The sequence below is a fragment of the Clinocottus analis genome, unplaced genomic scaffold (assembly GCF_023055335.1).
Source record: "Clinocottus analis isolate CAN_PGR_092001 unplaced genomic scaffold, fCliAna1.0.p SCAF_22, whole genome shotgun sequence".
NCBI classification, from domain to species: domain Eukaryota; kingdom Metazoa; phylum Chordata; class Actinopteri; order Perciformes; family Cottidae; genus Clinocottus; species Clinocottus analis.
Window position 1 is genome coordinate 4462501 of NW_027175954.1, and position 21717 is coordinate 4484217.

Below are 21717 nucleotides of genomic sequence, written 5' to 3' on the forward strand. Positions count from 1 at the left end.
TGCGGTAAAAACACACAAGTGGTGAATTTGTCTTTGTTTCTCTGAGGCCTCTGCTCTAGATGGTGGCTGAGAATGTCTTTGTATCCTCTGTGATGATATTTTGGTAACCCTTCATTTTCTATTTACAGTACCAGTACAGTAGTTTATTTCAAGTTATCGTGAACAATAATCAGTGCATTGAGGATCAATTCTACTTTGTTTTGTGCAACGGTTTTGTCTTCTAAACCGTGCTGTCAAATGGCATAAGATCTTCCTGCTCGCTTAAAACTTAAAACTCAACCCTTGTTCCATGAGAGGTAGTTAAACACTTTCAACCTGTGTGCACCACTCTGTCATCATCAATGCAGCATGATTTAGCCCTTTTACAGCTTTTGGTTTGAGCCATGCATGAATGTCAGTAACAAGTCCTCAGGCAGGGACTCAAGCCTAGTTCTTTATTTTGTAGCACTTGCAACAGTGCTGCTGCTGCACTTGTGTTGTTTACCTGTTATTTTTCAATTACTACACACTGTGTTTCACTGCTAGATAAACTTTAAAGCCGCTTCTTATTATAGCCTACATCCACAATCACTACTGAATGCCAGGTCCAGTTGAAGTGTATTATAGACAGGTTTGTCCTCCGTGGGCTGCTGGAGTGTATCTATCAGTCAGTATGTACTTTTTTTTTTTTTTTCTTCCTGATTTAACAATTAATTTCAATACTAAATGCATTGTTCTGAACTACTTTTCCTTTAGAAAAACAATACAGACCCATTTCAACATTGGAAGAAAAAGTAAGCTAGGAATGTGCAAATATGCACAGTGTTTAAAAGCACAAAGCAAATGGTGGTCTGATGGTGGCGCAGTGGGGCGTTACTCCATCTGCGGCTCTTCATCCTGTGCCAGTGTATGCGTGCTTGACAGACACCTCACACACCGGTTGCTATTGTTCTCTCTGGGTTGACTAGTGTTCGGAGTGAGTCATGTTGGCTGGAAGCTCTGTGGTACTACACGTGTGCTGCTCTACTGCCTGCCCCCAGGTCACGTTTCCCTGTGTCTGTGTGTGTGTGTGCGTGTGCTTTTTGTGCGTGTATTTGAGGAAGACAGAGATGACATGATTACTACTTTAAAACAACAACAATAAAAACTGATTTAGTATGCTGGCCTTTGTGTTAAATCAGAGAAAGAAGCTGAGAGAACGATGTGGGCAGGATGTAATTCCTCCAGTGTACTGCCTCCACCTATGTTCTTTGTTTCATCGCTGTTCCTCTCCCATCATTTTTGCCATTTCCAAACCTGCACTGATGCTACCCTGCCAGTGTGTTTGGTTCTCAAGCAGCATGGCCAGCGTTTATCCCCACCCATCACTTACACTAGCTCTGCAAGGTTGACCTAGGTTAGGGAAAGATGCTGCAGCGTTCATCTGTCCGCTGGCTCCCTCTGCCCCCTCACACAGTCCTCGGAGCGCAGTGCCGTCCATTGCCATGGCAACAGCGGGGGCGGTAGATGGAGAGGGCTGTCTAGAGTGACAGCCTTGACAAGAGTCTGGACCCTCAAATGACCCTGGGGGGAAGGGAAGGAGAAAAGATGGCGAGGAGAGAGACAGGGAAAGGTCAATGCCGTTACAGTCACGTGTGATTACGGTCGTGGGGTTCAAGGGCATCTACACTGTAACCTCTTTCTGTCCCCTGTTAAAGGTCAGCCCCAGAGGACAATAGCCCAGTAAGGATACTTGAATAGGGAAATCACATTGGGGAGTTTAGACTAAGCAGTTTCCTTGTTCCAAAAACCACCTTTTCTCTGTCAAAAAGGGCCTATTTCCTCATTGTTGCAAATGGACACAGCCTAATTAGATTTCCGCTGCTCATCCCTCCTCGACCACGGCATTGGACAGTCCGAGCAAGTAGGGTTGTCATCATTACTGCCCATTGTGCTGTAACATGAGTTGCATCATCCCTTTAACTAGGTCACTTCTTCTCCCCCCCCCTCCTTTCCTCTCTTCCTTATCAAACATTGGTTGGTCGTGTTGAGTCGCCTTGCAAGCGCTACCTCCCCCACATCTGTTTAAAACCAGGCTGCTGGTGTCTGGGGGCTAATTACGCCAGGCTAAATAGTCCCTGGCGCCAGAGGCTAACGTGTCCTAGCAGATGGGCACTGGTGTTGCAGGGCAAGGGGAACATGGCGTCACAGGAAGGGAGGGGGAAGGGGGGTACAGGGCCCTAGGTGCTGCCCTGGCAGACTGGCTTCGTGTGGGTAACAGCCGTGCCACCCACTCACCATCCAGCCACCCTCACGATAGGTGTGAAATCACACTTTGTACTTGCTTAACTCATTCCGTAGGAACAGGCCTTCCATCTCTGAAGACATTTTAAAGGCCCTCTCCCCTCTGCAGTGCTCGTTACCTTCCTAATAAAAGTTGCATTTGGACATTTTTGACCACAAAGGAGCAGAAAAACCTCAAACCACACCGACGGCTACAAATGTGTAGCACATGAAGTTCTTCTTGTTGATTGTTATAGAAAACCTCAACATGGACCTTCTTTTTCTGGTTACCATTAAAATGTGGGTTTAATAAACAGGTGTTAAACCCTGGTTTGATCCATCAGCTCCTTGTGATAGTTCATCCCTGTGGTTTTCTTAAGAAAATGGAATTTGTCTTTTTTTTGTCTGTGCGTCGGAGCAATTACCTAAACGCAGCAAGAAGCAGGAAAGTGGGTGATGATTTTCAGGAGCTTTGGCAGTTCTTGCAGCAGTGGCCAAAGCTGATTGATTGAGAATTAATTAACACTGGTTGTAATCAAACTGCACCTGGCTTCCCCCCAAAATATTTCACTTGATTGCCTCCTACTGTAGGCGCCACAGCTGACTGACGCGCCACACGTCGTCAGCCTACAATGTGGCTACCGTCACTGTCGACGGGATAAATCTGACGGTTACACGTGTCCATCAAGAGTTTTGTGGGAGGTTTGTTCAGCTTACTCTTGAATTAAAACGTGCCATGTTTTAATTCAGCTATAAAACACTTTTTTTTTTCCGCAGATAAAACACCCTAGTTAGTCTTGCATGATTTCCTCAACGTAACCGCGTTGGATCATGTCTCTGCTGCTGTTTGATGCGGCAATTGTTACAGATAAAACACACATTGTCCATCTCCCGCTGGCTTCAGGGTAGCTATAAGGATTTAGTTGAACAAAGTGGAAGGTATTCTTAATAAAGTCTACAATCAGTTTAGGATGACAGACGCAGACAGACATATTGACATTGTTGCCTGTGTTTTTTCTTTGTATCCACTGGTTGTAGAATGCATTTAATGTTATAATGCATTATTAATTTTTATTATTTCTGCTTCTTTGCACCACTCGCATCCTTTGCAATTTATGATTGAATGACTAAATTATTATGGTGCACTGAAAATGAAGATGGTCTTTTGTTTCACAGCTATTCAATTTATGAGATTCAAACAGTCAACTTCACCAACGCCGTACACTACCTTGTTTGTACTGAGCGTCATATCAATACTCCTACTGACTTTGCACTACTCGTTCTAAACTAGCAGAAACTTTCTTTGCTATAAAAAGAAGCCAACGCACAAGTGCCAAATACTGGATTTTTTTTTCCTGACAAAAACATTTTTTGTCCCTATAGGTATTTATGGCGACTGCACAGGTGGCAAATATTTTTAATTCACCCCTTTAAACTGGCTGCCGGGCGATTGCCACCTCGTCGCTAGCTGCCTCCTGTGCTGGGTTTCTTGTGCCCGCTTCAGCTTCACCAACTATCCATCTCTTTACCCGTTTTTAAATTAGCTGAGCCTACGTCCATATTCTCTACAGCTTATGGGAGTTAAGTATAGTTGGAGGAAGTTAGGAAGATGTATCATAGCCCAGGTTATACTGGTCCACAGCTGCCATGTGACAAAGAAAACTATTATATTTGTAATCAAATAAAACAGAAACGATAAAGATGATAACAAAAGCCTCACTTTCTCTGGCTTTCAGGAGAAAACACTACCAAGCAACTTCATCTTCAACCTCACATTAAAGGATTGACTATTGACTTAATATGGCTCAACACCACAGACTGTAAGCAGTTCACCGTTCTAATTCACAACACTGGCATTACAGTATTACTCGGTGGAGCTCTACGGTGTCCTCATCATGCCCCCTCGGTGTGGCCGCTCGCTGACCTCTCCTACTCCCCCCCCCTCCCCCCTCCTCTCTCTTACCTCCACCTCTTTCTTTCTGTCTCTCCGACTACTTATCATTGCCTGTAGTTCTATTTACAGAAATGCAGAGTTAATTCTTTTTGGCCCTTGGAGTAGGTGTTTGCTTTCTTGGGTAGGTAGTGATTGACAGAATGACCGGGGCACATCACTTGTCGTCTTTTTGTCTTGACAATATATGAGGAAGCATCACTTGCCTTGGATCTGCTCGAGCTAGTGCCAAATGTTTTGGGTTTTTTTTTGTTTCGGACCACTTTAATAACGACCATTTCTGGTTCCTCGTGGGCTGCTTATCAAGCGTGCCGCTCTAGAGTCAGATGTAGCCGCAGTTTGTGAACGTTGGAAGGCTGAACTACTGAGAGCTAGCTGGTCGAGGATCAATTGTAGCAGCAGCTGTCTGTGAAGTCTGCAGGCAAGGCTGCTGTGGCTCCCACATGACATGCAGTCTCCACACTGCAGCCTTTGAAGCGCATGAACTCTTCACCCCTGTCTGAGCAGGTCGGCTAGAGAGCAGGAGAATAGAGAGATTGAGAGAGGGAGAAAGAGAGACAGAGAGAGAGAGAGAGAGGGCCAGGGATAGAGAGATGTGGAATAACAGAGCAGGGAGAAGGGTAGACTAAGATAACGGGAGGGGGGAGAGGTGGAGAGGTTGTCATTTAGGCTCTAGCCATTCCTCATCCTTCTGTCCTCCCCCAGCTCTTCTCTCTCATCCCACTTTCTTGTTTCCTCTCTTACCCTCTGGTGTTCTTTTTCTGGCACGGTTTGACAATTTTTCCTCTTTCTTTACCCTTCCTTCTCGCCTCTTCCTCCTGTCTGTCTGTCTGTCTGTCTCCCTCACTGCCTGTCTGTCTGCGTTTTTTTGTTCCTGTGCCATCGATGCATCAAAGTGGTGCAATAAATTGACTTTGCGAGCATTAAGTCACTAATGGTGTCTGACTTTTTTTTGTGTAGTAACCAATGTGTCCAGGGGTCTGTGCCTTCCTACTGTATATTGTCAGCGAAAGAGGCTGTCACGTTCACGCAGATTCAAGTAGACACCAGAGGTCAAAGTTGATCACTAAAAACAGAACATCGCACAAACCCCGATCACTTTCATTCTGACTCAAATCTTGAGTGGTGCTGCTTCAGAAGGGAGCAAGGTATGTATAGTGCATTTAAAGTAACTTGGCACACATTCACACACAGTGCAATTTGGTTGCCATTACAAACCAAATGAAGCTGAAAAAAGCTTCCGTTACATTTGGACACACTCAAACCCACCTAATCCAGACAGACTTGCAATCCGACAGTTTATTAGTTTGTCATTATCACACGCAGTGCTTCATGTAGAGGAACCGTGTGCATTCGTTTGAGCAGTGATGTGAATTTTAAGACAAACAAACAAAAGATGTGTTCATATATACTTAGTTGTTGCACCTGTTACTTAAAAGTTTCACCTTTCAATTGCTTAACCTTTTTTTTAAGAACAAAGGGATATAATTGTTCCACTAAAAGTCACATTGGACCATGTTGTCCTTCTGTAATGATCAGACAAGAGGACAGTCAGCCAAACTCGGCTAAAAATAATACTTAAATAAAAAGTCAGTTTCCTTGATTTCTAATAGTTTTAAATTATTACCACAAAGCAGGTCTCGTATCGTGTTTTTTTTATTTTAATTATAATACAAACCACCATGTTTTCAGTGGTGGAACAACTATTATAAACGTGTATAAAACCCACACACACATAACTTAATAGCCTGCAGTTTCACCCCATTTATTTCCCATTGTTCTAGAAACTATTCATAGTTTTTTGACTGGTATATTTTAAAGAGGAAAGCTATGATTTTTTTAGTGAAGGAGGGAACAGACACTTTTGTCTAAACAGACACACACACACACACACACGCACTCTTTTAGACCCGATTCTGTGGCCTAATGGCAGCTGGTGTTTCACAGAAGAGACTTCTGCACCAGAGGGGATGACACATACTCTCACAGACGTACACACACACACACACACACACGCACTCGCTCCCACTTACAGACACACACAAGCTGGATTCAGGCAGACTGAGGGCAGCTTTTTATGGCTTCAGAACATTAGGTCATGACCCTGACCAAAAAGCCACAGCTATTATCAGTGTGGGAATAAGGCCACATTTGTATTGTGTGACAGGTAGACTTCTGAACTGGCCTGCTGTGATGTTATGCTTTCAATGTTGTGTCAGAGATAGAGAAACACACGGTATCACGTGACCTCTCTGTAATGGCTCTTTGGGTCGTAAGCATGTTTGTCCCAGCGCTGAGAGCTCAAGTACATATGGTGTCTGTTAGTGCGGGGATGTGTTTTTGTGTGCAACTGTGTTTTTGCAGCTCAGCAGTCCACTCAGCATCTCGTCGTTAGGGTGGTGATCCAATGATGGAAGCTCGCGTGTCCCTTTGTTGACCCTTACAGAGCGCCCCCTCCACCCCCTTCCCGCCCCACCCTCTCACTCCACCTCCCTCCCGTCTCTCTCCTCCTCCGCCCCTCCATCAGCCTCTCCTAGGTTACTCTTGGCCAACCCTGGCCACCTGATTAAGGGATTAGTGAGGCTGATGGTTGTCAGTGTCCCCCACATGCTGGCTACACCTGGACCTCAGGGAGGCGGCATGCGGGGAGTTTACACTTTAATTCACCCACAAACACAGTAGCATACACGTATACTCATTCAGTTGATACTCTGCAAGACATGCGCACAATGTACCGCAGGTCCGGTCTCGGTGTCTCACACTGGCCTCGTTCTGCAGATGAGTGGAGAATGCGAGGGGAGGGGTGGCAGGGTCAGCGCAGGGTCACTGTCTTGTCTCTCCCTCCCTCCCGACTCTTTCTCCAGCTCTTGTAGCCTTCCCCCTTGCCCCTCCCACTGCTCCCGATGCCATGCCAAATTCATATATCCCATAATCGTGCTGAGTCGCCATGTCAGCAGCAGTGTATCAACCCCACTGCTTTGTCTTGCTCTTCCTTGTCGCCACACGGAGACACTGTCTCCTGCCATCCCTACAGTCAAAGATCAGATGCCTTGGATGTACTGATGCTAATGGATGAACCAGTCAAGGATGTATTGATTGATTTATTCTAAATCATACAGCTGCCCAGTGTATACTTACTGTGGCCTAAAATAGGCATACATTTAATAAATTACATTTAGCCACAGAGGCTATTAGAGAACAACTTTCTGACAGTATAGCTCTTCATGAAGAAAACAAAGCTTGCATCACAGTTTCCTTTGGATTGTTTCCATGACTTTTTTTATGGCGACCGCTAGTCTTTTGTTTGATATCCGTAGAGAGAGGAGAGACTGTGTTTTGATTCTGCAATCGGACATTCCTAACAGATGCCATCTGGCCTATTTTTAGGATGTTCACTTCGCCTCACCTCTTTGTATGAGGAGTGGGTCAACCGCTGTTTTCACCTTTCAGTTCATTGTTCATGAGCAGAAAAGCTTTTATCAATCAGAGACTCTTCTATACAACACCTTTAGTTATTATAAACATGGATTAATTGCTTCTTGGTTATATTTAAAGTTTTGGAGTCTTTGCTGTTTGCTTCAGTGAACCTACATGAGCTGCTGGAGCCTCTCCCGTGAAGCTGTGTGACCTCCCGGTGCTCTCCTGCCCTAATAATTACACAGCTAGATGCTAACCGGCTCAGCTTGGCTTTAGCTGCAATGTTTTGGCTGTTATTTGGATTTTCCTCTTTGAGTTTTAATTCCATCTATGCAATATTTTAAAACATTTCTGCTGGATGTGTTTTGTACAGTGCTTGTATTTGGATGAAAGTAAAGTGTTTTATTTTGTTTTATTTATTCTTGCTTTGATTCTTCGACCTTTCTGATGGTCCCGCCTCTCCCCTCCCCCTCTAAACAATAGAAGGTGTTGTGTTGCTGATTGTAGAACCTTTTTTTGCTGGTGTGTGTGTGTGTGATGTGTGAATTTTGGGTATTAACAATTTCCAGTTGTAGATGAAGTACTCAGATTTTTCACTTAAGTACCAATACCACAGTGTTAAAGTAATGTATTTCAAGTGAAAATCTTACATTTAACTCACTTTAAGGGAATACTTTATATTTATATATATCTTTGTTACCCTGAATTCTTGAAGACAACTTTGCTATTATTGCTGTTATACTATAAGACTGAACTGAAGTGAACAGAGCTGTGTTGAACAACAACAAAAATATATCAAATCATCCGCATACAAACTCTAACATAAATCAAGTCTAACCAGTTATTCCTCTTTCTCTCCATCTGCTGCAGAGAACAACAAAGATCACTACCAGAGGGTGAAAGTAAAGGCAGAGCCCATGGAGGTGGACCCACCCCCCGCTGAACTCACCCGACCTGCCTCTCACCTGCGGGCCTTCAGCACTTTAAGGGCAAGTGAGAAGACTGAGCCAATGAGTAACCTTCTAGAGACGTTGGCCCGCCCCCAGAAAGACCTGTTCTCCCAGGACATATCGGTCAAAATGGCCTCAGAACTATTGTTCAAATTGTCGGGTAAGTTCCTTGCAGACATGTGCGCCGTCAGACACACACTGTTCACATGTGAGTCAGTAGATACAAAACACACACACGCATGAACAGCAACACGTCTTCTTTTTCCCTGCAGCACCACAGTATAAACCTTGAACAGGTTATGCGATCATAAAACCTACATGTTTCCATTGCCATCCTCTGGTGGCTCTGTTGTTAAGGCCCGGTTATAGGACATAAAATGACATCCGGCTTTTTTTTCTTTCTTTTTTTTTTTTACCTGTATGGCCATGAAAGTGACATTGAAGCAGCAGACGGCTGTTTGTATTGCTAGATTAAGACAGAGCTTTGAGGTGGACACCCCCTCCCCAGGGGAAAGGTGCAGTTGTGTGTGTGGTGGGTCAGGTGTGTAGTCCTGGGCTGTGACCCCAGCTTTATCCTGTCTCTAAATGCCATAAGGAGAAACAACTTCTGTAAAAAAAAAGAAGAAAAAAATCCTCTTCTTGCTCTCACACCTATTCACAAATTCACACATTGGCAGTCTTTCTTTCCCACACAGTCTTGCATGCACACCTTTTACACACTCGCACGAGGCCCCATGGGGAGTGGTGTCTGCACAAATGCCCCCTCTTCCCTCCTCCCTCTCCTCCTTTCTCTCATTCTTTCTCTCTCTCTCTCCCCCTCTCCCTCTCCCTTGACTCGTTTTCAGACATGCCGGCTCAAGCACACTTGGCTGCACACGCTCTCCCCCTGCACTTCCCCTCCCTCCTCCCCTCCCTTTACATTTCTCCCGTGCGGCATTTCCATGGCAACGTGGAAAGAGACCTCTGTCCTTGGCGAGCAGTGTGACGGGAGTGGGGTGTTTAGAGGGTGGTGGTTGGGTTGTAGTGGGAGGGGAGGGTGGGGGGGGGCGAAGCCCAGGATAAGGAGGGTAGAAAGGGCAGCGAGGGGTACTACACAGTATGCCCACCCAGGGAGGCCGGGGCATCGCTCGCCTGGCAACGGCGACGATCACCCCCCCCCTCCTTGGTAGTGGGTTTGAATGTGAGGAGGACTGGAACAGAGTGGGCTGCTGTCACACAATGAGCAATCAATATGAATTACCCAGAGCAGTAGGACCTCAGAGACACATCAGTAGCAAGGTCGCTCTGAACACTGAGATGGTTGCAGCTTTGAAATTCACTTCAATGCATCGCCTTGAAACTCACACATATGGCTCGGCGCTCAGGCGTTATGTATAGTGGTCCGAACGGCTTGATACTGGAAAACCCTGAGTGTGTATGCTCACATCAGCCGGTCACGTAATGGCATTCGCTGATTTTACATTCTCACTTTATTACCACTTAGAAACCTCTTTAAAAACCTTTTGTATTCAAGACTCAGTCACTGCGAGCAACTAGAGATGGCTGCTGTGTTGCAAATACAGTATTCAGTGGATTTACTCAGAAACGGCACTGTGGATCTCTGGCGTACGGAAGTGGACTTGGATGCCCGCCGTTTAACCTACAGTTGCCTTGCCCGTGAACAGAATTGGCATAATGAGTAATCACGACCCTAGAACAGGTGTGATCTGAGGTGTAAACAACGCCAACCCCTTTTAAGTTGTCTCAAAGCATCCAGGCCTTTTCTAAAACACAAGCAATTATTGATTTTGACTCTTAATATTAGTGTTAATGTAATATCAGGAGAAATTATTACACTTGTGTTAAATACAATAAGAGTCAGTGGATGTCTCATTTAGCAGGGTTGATCTATCACATTGTTCTGACGCTGTACTGTAATTATTCTGAGTAGCGCGTTGCTATGTCAAAGAATAAAAAAGAACCTTTTTGAGTTTTTAGAAGTTGGGGAAAAATTCACGAGACAAACCACACAGCGAGATCGGGTGCTAATGTGTGAGGGAGGGAAAAAATGCTGCATTGCAGGTCAGACACAGGTTGGTTTGGTAATCACCAGTTAGACGCACGGTATGGCATTTATTCCTCCAAAAGTAGCACCGTGACATATTTGAATATTTTTGCACTGACGAATAGCTTTCAACAAACTTTTCCTATGGGTCCAAAAGTCTATTCTGTAGATCTTCACATTGTACAGTAACGCAATTAATCAAAAAAGCCTCAACCACACAAGAGCAACCGTACTCAAACACACTTATGTGCCATCTGGGTCGTCTTATCTGAACAGCCATGCTGATAAAAAAAAAAAAAGGAAAAAAATCTTCTTGTATGTGTGTTGTTGGGCTAACTTTTGGCTCGCAGGTCGGCAGGTCCACCAGAGAGACACCCACTACTCCAGATGGCTAGTGCACCCCTGCTGGCACGGCCAACCTGTGCTTTACCAGCCGAGTTAAGCCTAAAGAAATCAGGAGGATATAGTGTTTGTTTCTCTGGTTTTTGATGGACAATGTTAGGGAAAGCTATTTTTGGTATCCATATATTCACAGAGAGTAATTTATAGAGGCATCTAAACATCTGTTTGATGCACTGGGGCTTGAAATAAAAATCTAAAACAACTAGCTTCGTACGTCAAGGTCTACTTTCAAGCTTTTTATGGCAACTCCAACGATGTTCATCTGCAGATAGTTTGCATGATTGCATGTGACATAACTATGGAACTTCAGTAACATGTCTGTGTAAAGGTCTACCATGAGGTCTGATTTAAATAAATAGTGTATTAAATGAATATAAATGGTAAAATATACATATACTGTATAGATAATATTGTTTAATATGTTTTGGTTTCTTGTTTTTTCTCTCCAGAAAAAGTCAGCAAAGCCAACAACCACAAAGACAGTAACATGGTGGGAATAAACAGGTGAGTCAATAGTTCCCTCTGTCTTCGTCTCATGATAACAATATTATAATATCCTGCATTTTTTGCAATGTAGTTTGAATATGTGTTTGATTTAGTAGCCATGTTAACTGTCGGTATTATGCATCACGTTTCAGTCCGTTCCTGGACGAGTGCTTCAGACAATCACCCTTTAACTCGCGCTCCAAGAGCTCCTCCCCCGCAGAACCCAGCTCTTCTACAAGGGCACTATTCCATGGTAAGACACATGTAAAACACACACACACCGTTTATAGCAGGCTGTGGACATTTTCTTTGCTCATGTCGTGTCTTTTAGAGCTGCAACAATAAGCTGATTTAACCAATAAGTTGCAACATCTATTTAAGTGTTTTGAAAATGTTTTAAGCAAACATGAAGACCTATTGGATTCAGTGAATATTTGCTTTTTTTGTTGTCATATGTGACTGGAAAAGTTTTCTTTTTGGGGTTTAGGACTATTAGTCAGACAAAACAGGCAAACTAAAGGCATTATCCTCGACTAAGTTGTGAATGGCATCTTTCAACAAACAATTATTTAAGACGAGAATGTGCATATTAAACCATAATGAAAATAGTTGTTAGTTACAGCCCTGATGTCTTTATGCTTGTTGTATAACATTACTATGCCCTTATCGGAAATAATATTCAAACAAATGATCTGCAGCTGGTCAAAACAGGTCATTCATACTACAGTATCTTCAAAGACTCCAAGTCTTCAAGTTATTCTCACTGTTCTGTTGCTTGTAGAAATAAGTTAATTGGCGCAGATGCTCATTATACATGTGCATACATGTGCATGCATTTGCAAACACCCTCACGCGCACACACACACTCACAGCTTTGTAGCCTGCTGAGTTACTCGACATCAAACTATACATGAAGACGCCTTTTAAATCTGAGTGTACAGCCACAAGGACACATCTCAATTAACCACCTCCAACTCTCACAAGATCTCACCTTCCTCTCCGGCAGACCCCCCCCTCTCCCCGTTTCATATTTAGAGCTCCGTCCGGCCTTACTGCACTCTCACGCATTTCCCCGAGCCGAGGGCCTCTGCCCAGGGCATCCCCCGTCTCCCTCTCCTCTCCTCTTCCCTGGCATCCCAGAACTTCCCTCCATGTTCCTTTGGCAGTGAGAGATCCAGAGGTTAATTAGCTTGTGCCAGCTTTGCCTGTCCCTCTGCCAGTTAATGAAAATCTGATTGGCTTCTGGGTGTCAAGAGTGTCCTGAAAGTTAATTCGCCCCGACCACCTCCTCTTTCCCTTGTGTGTTTAAGCTTCACATCCAGCCGCTGCTGCTCCCTGTTTTACAGTCGTTCTGTTTTACTCTTTTCTCCCCCTCATGTGTGTCTTTCTCTATGCCCGCTCTTTTTCTTTTGTCTTCATTTTCACCAACCCCTGCTCCATGTATTGGTAAGCGTTTCTAGTTGCAGCTGAAGGTAGGCAGACCTGTTCAATCGAACGTATTTTCTGTTCAGTGTTTGAGAGACTTTACTGTCCTTTTCCTGTGAGCTCACGCCATCACCCTTTTAAGAGATTAAGAGATTCTCAGGTTTTTCTCAGTCTATTTGACTATTACTAGTACATACAATTACTGGTTGTAAAAGGATTTGTGAGAGATGGGCCACAATTGGCTGTTTTTGTGATTTGTCATGAAACTTCACGCTTTACTGGAGATAGTTTTGTAAAGTATTTGACAGTGTAAAGGGGAAAAAACTACATATTTAAATGTCCTTATTATTGTCATGGATAGTGAGAACATTTTGTGGACAGCATATCAATCGGTGACATAAGTGGCACTACAATTCCACAGTATTTCTGATTACAAAAAACCTGCACATCAAAGCAAGCCTATTAAAGCAGGAAAGTTTCTGTCTTCTCGCTTCACTTTTGGGTTTAGCACAATCCCTCATTTCTTGTTTGTGTCCCTCTCTCTTGCTCTAGACTCACTAATTAAGCCACTAACCACTTCAAGGCTCAAACCACACCTTAACTGGCTTAATCATCAGTGTGTTTGCCGGGTCGGGGCCTCAAGCCCTCGCCATGCAGCTTCTCATCACCTGTGTGACCAGGCCGTCCTCTGGTCTCACTTGTGAGTCAGGACAAGTTAATGCTTTTATGTGCTGAGCTCTGGCTGTAAGCCCCCCATAAGAAGGCCTCGGATTCTCCGAATAAGCCACACAGACAATGAGTTGAGAACATTGGGTTGAGAAAGATGTGATCAGCCCGGTAAAGTCAGATATCAGGTTGCTGTCATTGTGAGAGTTAGGTTTCAGCTAATGCAGGAGGTCAGGAAGTCTGTGACTGTCTGTCGAAGTTGCAGTACACACCGTTTTTGCTGATTATTTACATACAGCCAAATACTGCTTTTCCTAGAACTACTTGTAATTTTTGAGTCGCAAACCTGCAGTAGGAAGGACTTAAATATTTTAAAAGTATATGAAACTGAAAGCAGCAAATATTCACCTTGAAGAAGCTGACTCCATTCCAGACATTAAGCAACTTAAATGATTCATTGATTAATCAACTATTGATTTAATCTCTAGTTAAACCCGATCTCCATGCCGCAGCGGACTCCGCTCATTCAATATGACATGGCCTGCAGCCCAATGCTTATATCTTAGATACTACATTTCCGAGAATTAACTTGGCGGAAGATAATGTGAAGTCATTACTTAGCTCAAAGTAGTTTGAACGTGATGTACCTCCTCAAAGTTGAGTTGACAGAAGTAATCCCAAGTTATGACAACTGAATTATTCCCCTCAGAACATATTTCGTATTTCTTAGAATGATACTGAATGATATGGGCCTTTTATTCCAAATGAAGATAATGTGAAAAATGCAATAACGTGATCATGTTTGACACATTATACATAACTCTTTTTTTATATATACTACCTAACTTACAAAAGTGAGATGAACCTGTATTATTATTATTATTATTATTATTATGTAGAGAAAGTTAGTTGTTGGACCGCAATAGTACAGACGAATAGAGAAATATGAATTAATAACAGGAGGTATAGAACAAATATAGAAACTATATAGCATATGGAGACAAAAAAAAGATGCCTGGAGGTAGTGCACTGCCCTTATTTTGTGTGCTTTTTTACTTTCCAACAGTTTGCATGTATATCGGATACTTTGCATATGTCAGCATACTCGCTACAGTCCATGGGAAAAAATAAGAAAATGCATTAGGCAAGTTTCTGAATCAAACTAAATGCACATACAAGTTAACAAACAAAGGCACATAACATAATATACATTCACCAGTTTGCATGTAGAGAGGATTAAATATATGACTTGGATACAGAAGAGATGCTCCAGGGTTTTTGAATACAACAGTAAAATGTTTTTTCACGCCACCTTCCAAAGCCAATGCATCTGTTCTTTAACATTTGCTTAACATTAAACTGCACACTTATTTACATATGCAAAGAATCAAAACTTTTAAGGAGAGGGGGGAAACTGAGCAGCAGATTTTGTTTTACACATAACAAAAGTCAGAATAACTATCAACTTTTTTTCTAATGACTTGCTATTACGACAGTTTTAGCCAACGTCAGTTTGTGTGGCGTGTTCTTTGCATACATTAAAGCAACCGCCTCCGTCTGAAAGTGTAAGTTCTATGTGTTTTGTTTCTTGTGAACTCCTCGGCCCGATGGTGAAGCACGAACTTCCGATTCGTCAGATCTATCAAAGCGCCGGGAAAAAAAAGTTGCTCTCGTTCCTTTTTATTTCTTTGATTACGGGGTGGAGAGGGAGGGAAGGAGAGTGACATGCAGTATAGAGATCTCCAGTGATATGTGTATGCTGCGGGCTTCAGAGCAGAGGAGTGGTGCTTGCTGTTGACATTAAGAATGCATTCGCACTTCATCCCACCCGCAGGCTAGACGAGGAGCATCTGTCAAATGGTAGCAGACAGGTTTCAGTCTTGTGGGTTAGCAAATTAGCCCACAGTGTACGGGCTGTTCTGTTGTCTCACTGAAGGGAATGAGACTTTTCCTGATGGACTCGACTATTTTACTACTAGTTTTTGACGTGGCAATGCTCTGGCGGCGAAGTTGCTAAATTTATAAGTGTAATGTTATAATGAAACTGAATCTAAATCTCAGTGGAAGAGCCATAGACTTTACAATGGCAGAAAGGAATTGAACGCATCGCGGCCTCCTTCAGGCTGACGGAGGTGGTTGGAGGGTAAATGGGCACCTTCACAGAAAGAGAACACTGGAGTAGATAAGTAGATTATTATAGCTGGGTATAGGAACAGTTTTTGGTAATAAGTTTACGCCAAATATGTAAGAAAAAAGATGTATATCTAGATGACCCTATAATTCAAAGAACACCACGGTCAGCACAAACAGTGTGGTTTAGTTGTTACGGTTTAAACATCAATACGTATTGAGTTGCTTTGTTTGATTCATAGCCGCACGGTAACGGCCTTTTGCTCTACCTGTAGCTGATTGTGTCCGCAGTGAATGATGACTATGGTTTTCTGCATTTGTTCCAGACTCGGAAAAGGACGATGGGGAGCCGGGAAACGGGATTGCCCCGTGGAGACTAAACGAACAGCTCTTCCCCTGTCCTGTCTGTGGCAAAGTGTTCGGTAGACAGCAGACGCTTTCTCGACATCTGTCTCTCCACACAGGTAAATAAACACACGTGCACGACAACATTGTTGGCGCACAAGCACACCAGCGCCACACAATCAAACAATGTATAGATGTGAGCTGCTGGGTTTGTGCTGCCCCCCAGTAAGTAAATAAGGTTGACTAGACTAGATTACCCTTCCTTTAAAGAGATTACTACCATGATTAGTCTCTCTGGGAAAACCGGCCGTCTAATTACTCAGCTAGAGGTATGCCTCACAGACAGACACACACACACACACCAGTAACTTTGACGCGGTCACAATTGGTTTCCTTCATTCACTTTGTCTCTCGCACTCAGACACGGGAGACTTCCTCAGGATGAAGCCGCACACTCCCTCGTGTCCTGATTACTCTGTGTTTTCAAACTTGGCCCTTCTTTGCTCCCAATTGATCCATTCCCTCCCATCACTGTCTTCTTCCCCTCTCTCTCTCTCTCTCTCTCCCTCTCTCTCTCTCTCTGCCCTTATTAGGAGAATACATTGATGAATATCCTGCTTCTGCAATTTTATTTAAAGCAAATTAAACGCTGGATTAGAAATGAATGCAACCTACTTGGGATTGCAGATTAAATCTCCGGGCGCACAAATGCAGACTCGTGTACAAAATGCCCCCACACAATTGGACATGCTCTCACATTTTGCGTGCACACGCGGTACACGGCGCACACGCGCATACACACGCCATCTGAGAGTGTTGGCTGTGAACAGCTTGGCCACACCACAGAGAGCAGAAGCAGGGGCATATGTCAGTGTGATGGTCTTTTTGGTTTCCCCGGCGACATAAAGGTTGCCTGGCTTCATGTCCTTGGGGCAAATGGTGTGTGTGTGTGGGTGTGTGCGTGTGCGTGTTTTAGGGCGAGCTAGTGGGAGAAGACATTGAGTTGGCATGAAAGGAAATATTGTGATTTAGTTTTTTTTTTTCTATTTGATTTTAGAGTGCTTTGAAATTAGTTAAAATGATGTCTGTATGCGCCTCATATTTCACCATCTTGTGGCATCAACAGGAATATCCAGACACTCCCTGAAAAGTAGATTTTTATCAGACGTCACACAATGTTTTTGCTTCCTCTTCCCAGGACGAGAGTTAAAGTTTAGGGTCAGGCGACGGTGAGGCAGGGTTAGACATCAAATAATTAGGTTGAAGCTTGTTTTAAAGAGGCCGTGCGCAACTTAATGAGATATTATCTGAGGTAATGTTGACAGTAACCTGTGGTCCTGTGTTTGTTTTTGCAGACGAGAGGAAGTACAAGTGTCACTTGTGTCCTTATGCAGCCAAGTGCAGGGCTAACCTCAATCAGCACCTGACCATCCACTCTGTCAAGCTGGTCAATACAGATGCTGAGCAGATTGTCAGCGCTGTTACAGCCGAGTCTGCTGAGCGCAAGAACTGCCCCTACTACTACAGGTACGGATGAAGGACCAAAACACAGCACACTACTCGATTAAGGATGTCTCCAGTCGAAAGCAGAGGTTAAAATCAGGGCTTTTTTTGATTGATTTACATCTGCTGCTTGATGCTATAATATATATATATAAATTTCTCCCCAATAACTTTATTTTGATAATTTGTTTTAAATGTTCTCTATTTTTGTGAGTCACTTATCTTGAAAAATGATAATAATTTAAAAACAAATATTATTTGCTGTCTTTAATCAGAATCAGAACCATTTATTTGCCAGGTATGTTGCACATACAAGGAATTTATCTTGGCAGGCGGTGCATACAACAACAATCAACACAGTGCAATAAATAGAAACATATTATATTTATAATATAAAATAAAGTGCGCAGACAAACGGTTAGATGAGAAATTCAAAACCAGAGTAGTAACAGTTTGTTTATTACTGCATGAAGCTGTAGCTTAGAGATGGATAGTATAAAGGTATGAAAATGAAATTTAAAAAATCAGCTTCCTCATTAAAAGGTTAAATATTGTTGTTTTGTTTTTTTCAAAGCATCTAAAAAGCCGAAGTGTAAAAATGTGTTTGGTTATACAGGGTGTAATTTGCTGAAATATCATATTTGGATTCAACCGCATAGTCACAACAAGACTTGGCCGTGAACCTGAAGGCGATCTTCTCTAACTCTCTGCAAGAAATCAAATTGGTGTATTTTCCAAAATGTTGTACTAATGCTTTAATACTTTAATGTGTCTAATGATCTGAAACGTGTCCGATAGCGCCACGTCTACAGTGAGGAAATGTTGTATTCTCAATTGTCTCAGTGGTACATGGTGGATACATTTCTATTAATTTATTACCCATTTATGCAGACATAATATAACACTGAAGCTGACAGTTATTCTCACCATCGTCCTTCCTCTTCCTCTCTGTTCTCTGTCCAGCTGCCATGTGTGTGATTTCCAGACGGAGCTGAATGCCCAGTTTGTCAGCCACATGTCGCTCCATGTGGACAAGGAGCAGTGGATGTTCTCTCTCTGCTGCAGCGTCTGTGACTACGTCTGCATGGAGGAGAACGACATGAAGAACCACATTAGTACTGGGCATGCAGGTACGAGTCCAATGGTTCTGGGCGGCCGCATTAATAAGATGTGTTGGTGTAATGAGGGGTTGGAACCAGCATATCATTATTGTTTTATTTAATTGATAAGTGAAACTAAAAGAACGTCTGAAAATAGTGTGAAACACTTTTCCCCCCAACCTGCAGTCAAAGTATAGATTACATATATGCAATTAATTGATATTACATAACACAGAAAGCAGTAAATCCTCACAAATGAGAAGCTTACACCAGAACATGTTTGGCTTCATTGCTTGAAGAATTATTCAAATAAATCAGTTCAACAATTATCAAAATAGTTGCTATTTAGATTTTGACTTCACTCTTGATTGAATAATTAAATAATAGACTAGTTTCCGCTTTAGGGTAATGTTCCTGTGACTGCCGTTCCCCACTGTTTTTAAACTCCAAAGGGGCACGATGCTTCAAACCCCAGAAAAGTGCTTTATGGAGTTATTTTCAAAATATCTCTCACATGTTGGAGTGGGTGGTAGCTTACACATAGTGGCTCTTGTTCACAGCTCAGAATAGAAATACAGTGCAGTACTTGGACAGTGACACATTTTCTATTGTTTTGGCTGTGTACTCCAACACATGGGGTTTAAAATTAAACAATAGCTTTAATGGTTTTGAGAAATGAAGTATTTTTAAACACAGTCCCTGTAATCAAAAGTTTACACTTCATACACTATTCATCCATCTAAATGGACTGCACTGTAGCTACTTTATATGAAGTCAGTTCCCGGTCAGACAATCCTAATGTAACACTGATTTACACTCCATAAACACCTAGTTGTGTATCCGTTCAGAGGACATGGGGAAAGACGAGCTTTAGAATTGGGTTTCACAAACGAGCCGCCTCCAGTCGACCTTCTTTGGACTTTTAAAGCTGCTGGTTTGAACCCCCGGTGGTCAATATGAGTGTTTTTGTCTAAAACCGCTTTATCCGGTTTATTGCTGACGTTTTGTTCCGCAATGTGTGTATGTGTGGGTGGGTGGGATTGTCCGGCCTAGACAGCTGAGGGGTCTTTCAGAGGCCACAGTGGCCTTGTTTATCTGAGAAGGTTGGCCCTTATCGTGCCTGAGGGGAAAAAATCAATAGGCCTTGGTTCCTTTGGAGACAAGCTCGGTTTACGACGCCGCTGTGGCCATTTTTTAAGTCTCTCAGCCGGGCTCGGCATTTATCTCAGTCTCTCACAAGATGGACAACACCACCGAACATACTAATACACAGGAGTGTGTCTTTCCGTCGTCTCTCACTTGCTCCATTTCTTCCACATGTGGAGATTTGAGTGGTTTGACAGGATTCAGCCGGGTTTTGTTAACGTGTCTATACAGAGTGTAAAGTAGATTGAGCAGACAATGTGAACCCTGACACACTGTGGCTATCTGGTCAACTGTGTAGACACGCCCTAGCGGGAGATGGCTGAGCTCAGCAGGTGTCACAGTTCAAGCTGACCCCCTGTGAAGACTGGACCCGACATAGGGAAAGGGTTGGATGGGTGCCCTTAACCGTAGGCGGCAAGGTGGTGAAGGATGTGACGGCGTTGCTTGATATCTACCCTGGATACACTGACGCATAGACATGCTCTGCCTCTTTAGTTCCTTTCCTTAACACAATCGCGGGCGAAGCTATTCAGTAACAGAGAACATTTTATATTTTTTTTTTCGGAAAGGTGTGTTTCAAGGTCGAGGCCCACTAACTCAAAGAAGCTCCTTTTTTTTGCTTCTGTTCTATGGGATTAGCCGTTTGGCTATTGTATTGTAAGAGAAGGCAAGTGTATGTTAAATACTGCAGCAGAGAAGATAAAAGCCCCTCAAGCCGCTTCAATACTGTATTCAAAATGCTGCTAAGAATGACCCTGGTTTATTTAGATTTGATTGAAAGCAATTAATCATATCTTCCCCGACAACACTGTGTGTGTGTGTGTGAGAGAACTCTATGCGGATGTTCTTGTATGTTTTAGACGCGCGTGTCTGCATGCGTTAGAGAGATAGGTCAACCATTTCAGGATCTGTGCAGCCTTTTCTCCCTCCTTTCACTCCCGTCTGAGTGAATGCCCTTTGTTGAGCTGTGCCCTGAGATGCTCCCGCCATCTTAGCTCCTTCGGCCATGACCCTCGCTCCTCACCCATACCTCCCTCTTGCCCCCCTCCCCTTCTAAATCCCTCGCTCTTCCCAGTGAATTGCAGACTTAGAGAAGGGGATCAATAAAAGCAGACTGCATCTTGATTTGACTGGCAGCAGGGCCTCTGTCTGAGCACCGGGCTAGTGTGTGTGTGTGTGCGTGTGCTTGAAACAGATATTTCAGCATAAAGAATACCCCACAATATTTGCAGGGTTTCAGTTTTTATCTGTCGCCATGAGTTTTGGCTGGAGCTGGTCAAATGATGAAGCTTTTTTTTCCCAAATGTTTTACTCTGCTGTCTGTCCTCATGTGTCCAGGTCTGAGCTCAAGAAGTCCCCTCAGCGAGACCAAGAGCACCTCCTCTTCTCTCTCGGCCCTCAGCGACTCACTCAACAGCTCGGAGGGCGGAGACCTCACCCACGGCAACGAAGAACTCAGGGGCCTGCTGGCTCTGCCCTCGTCCGCAGGAAGCCAGTCCAGCTCTGGAAGCCACTCGGGATCAGGAACTGAGGACAAGTCTGACAAAGGTAAGGAATTGTGGGGAATATGTCAACTAGGTACACTTCTCACAACAACATATTCATGACTGGATGAAAAGAAAAATATATATATTTATTAATGGAATTTTCAACATGCATGTCTTTTTATGACTTTTTTTTCCACATGCTCTACTATGAACTTGTTGTTAGTTCTTTCGTCTTATGAGATTTTTTACATACTATACTGTTTATAAAATAAATAAAAAAATCATGACTTACTATCTAATAGCTTTTTAAAAGCTGTTTCAAAGCCATTTCCACCAACATGTTTGCCCTTTCATTCAGTTTGCAAGTCGAATGCTTCATGTGTGACACATAATATAGAGGCAAAACACCACAACTTAAGCCTCT

At 43.3% G+C, this 21717-nt stretch overlaps 1 protein-coding gene across 1 annotated transcript in view; it reads left to right on the forward strand.

Moving 5' to 3' along the window:
- Positions 1-21717, forward strand: part of znf827 (zinc finger protein 827) — a 64016-nt gene that overhangs the window by 33459 nt on the left and 8840 nt on the right. The window contains exons 6-12 of the mRNA XM_068588613.1: positions 8480-8719; positions 11455-11509; positions 11644-11744; positions 16039-16176; positions 17413-17584; positions 18524-18690; positions 21145-21354. Coding sequence (XP_068444714.1) covers positions 8480-8719; positions 11455-11509; positions 11644-11744; positions 16039-16176; positions 17413-17584; positions 18524-18690; positions 21145-21354 — 1083 coding nt within the window. The remainder of the gene's footprint in view (positions 1-8479; positions 8720-11454; positions 11510-11643; positions 11745-16038; positions 16177-17412; positions 17585-18523; positions 18691-21144; positions 21355-21717) is intronic.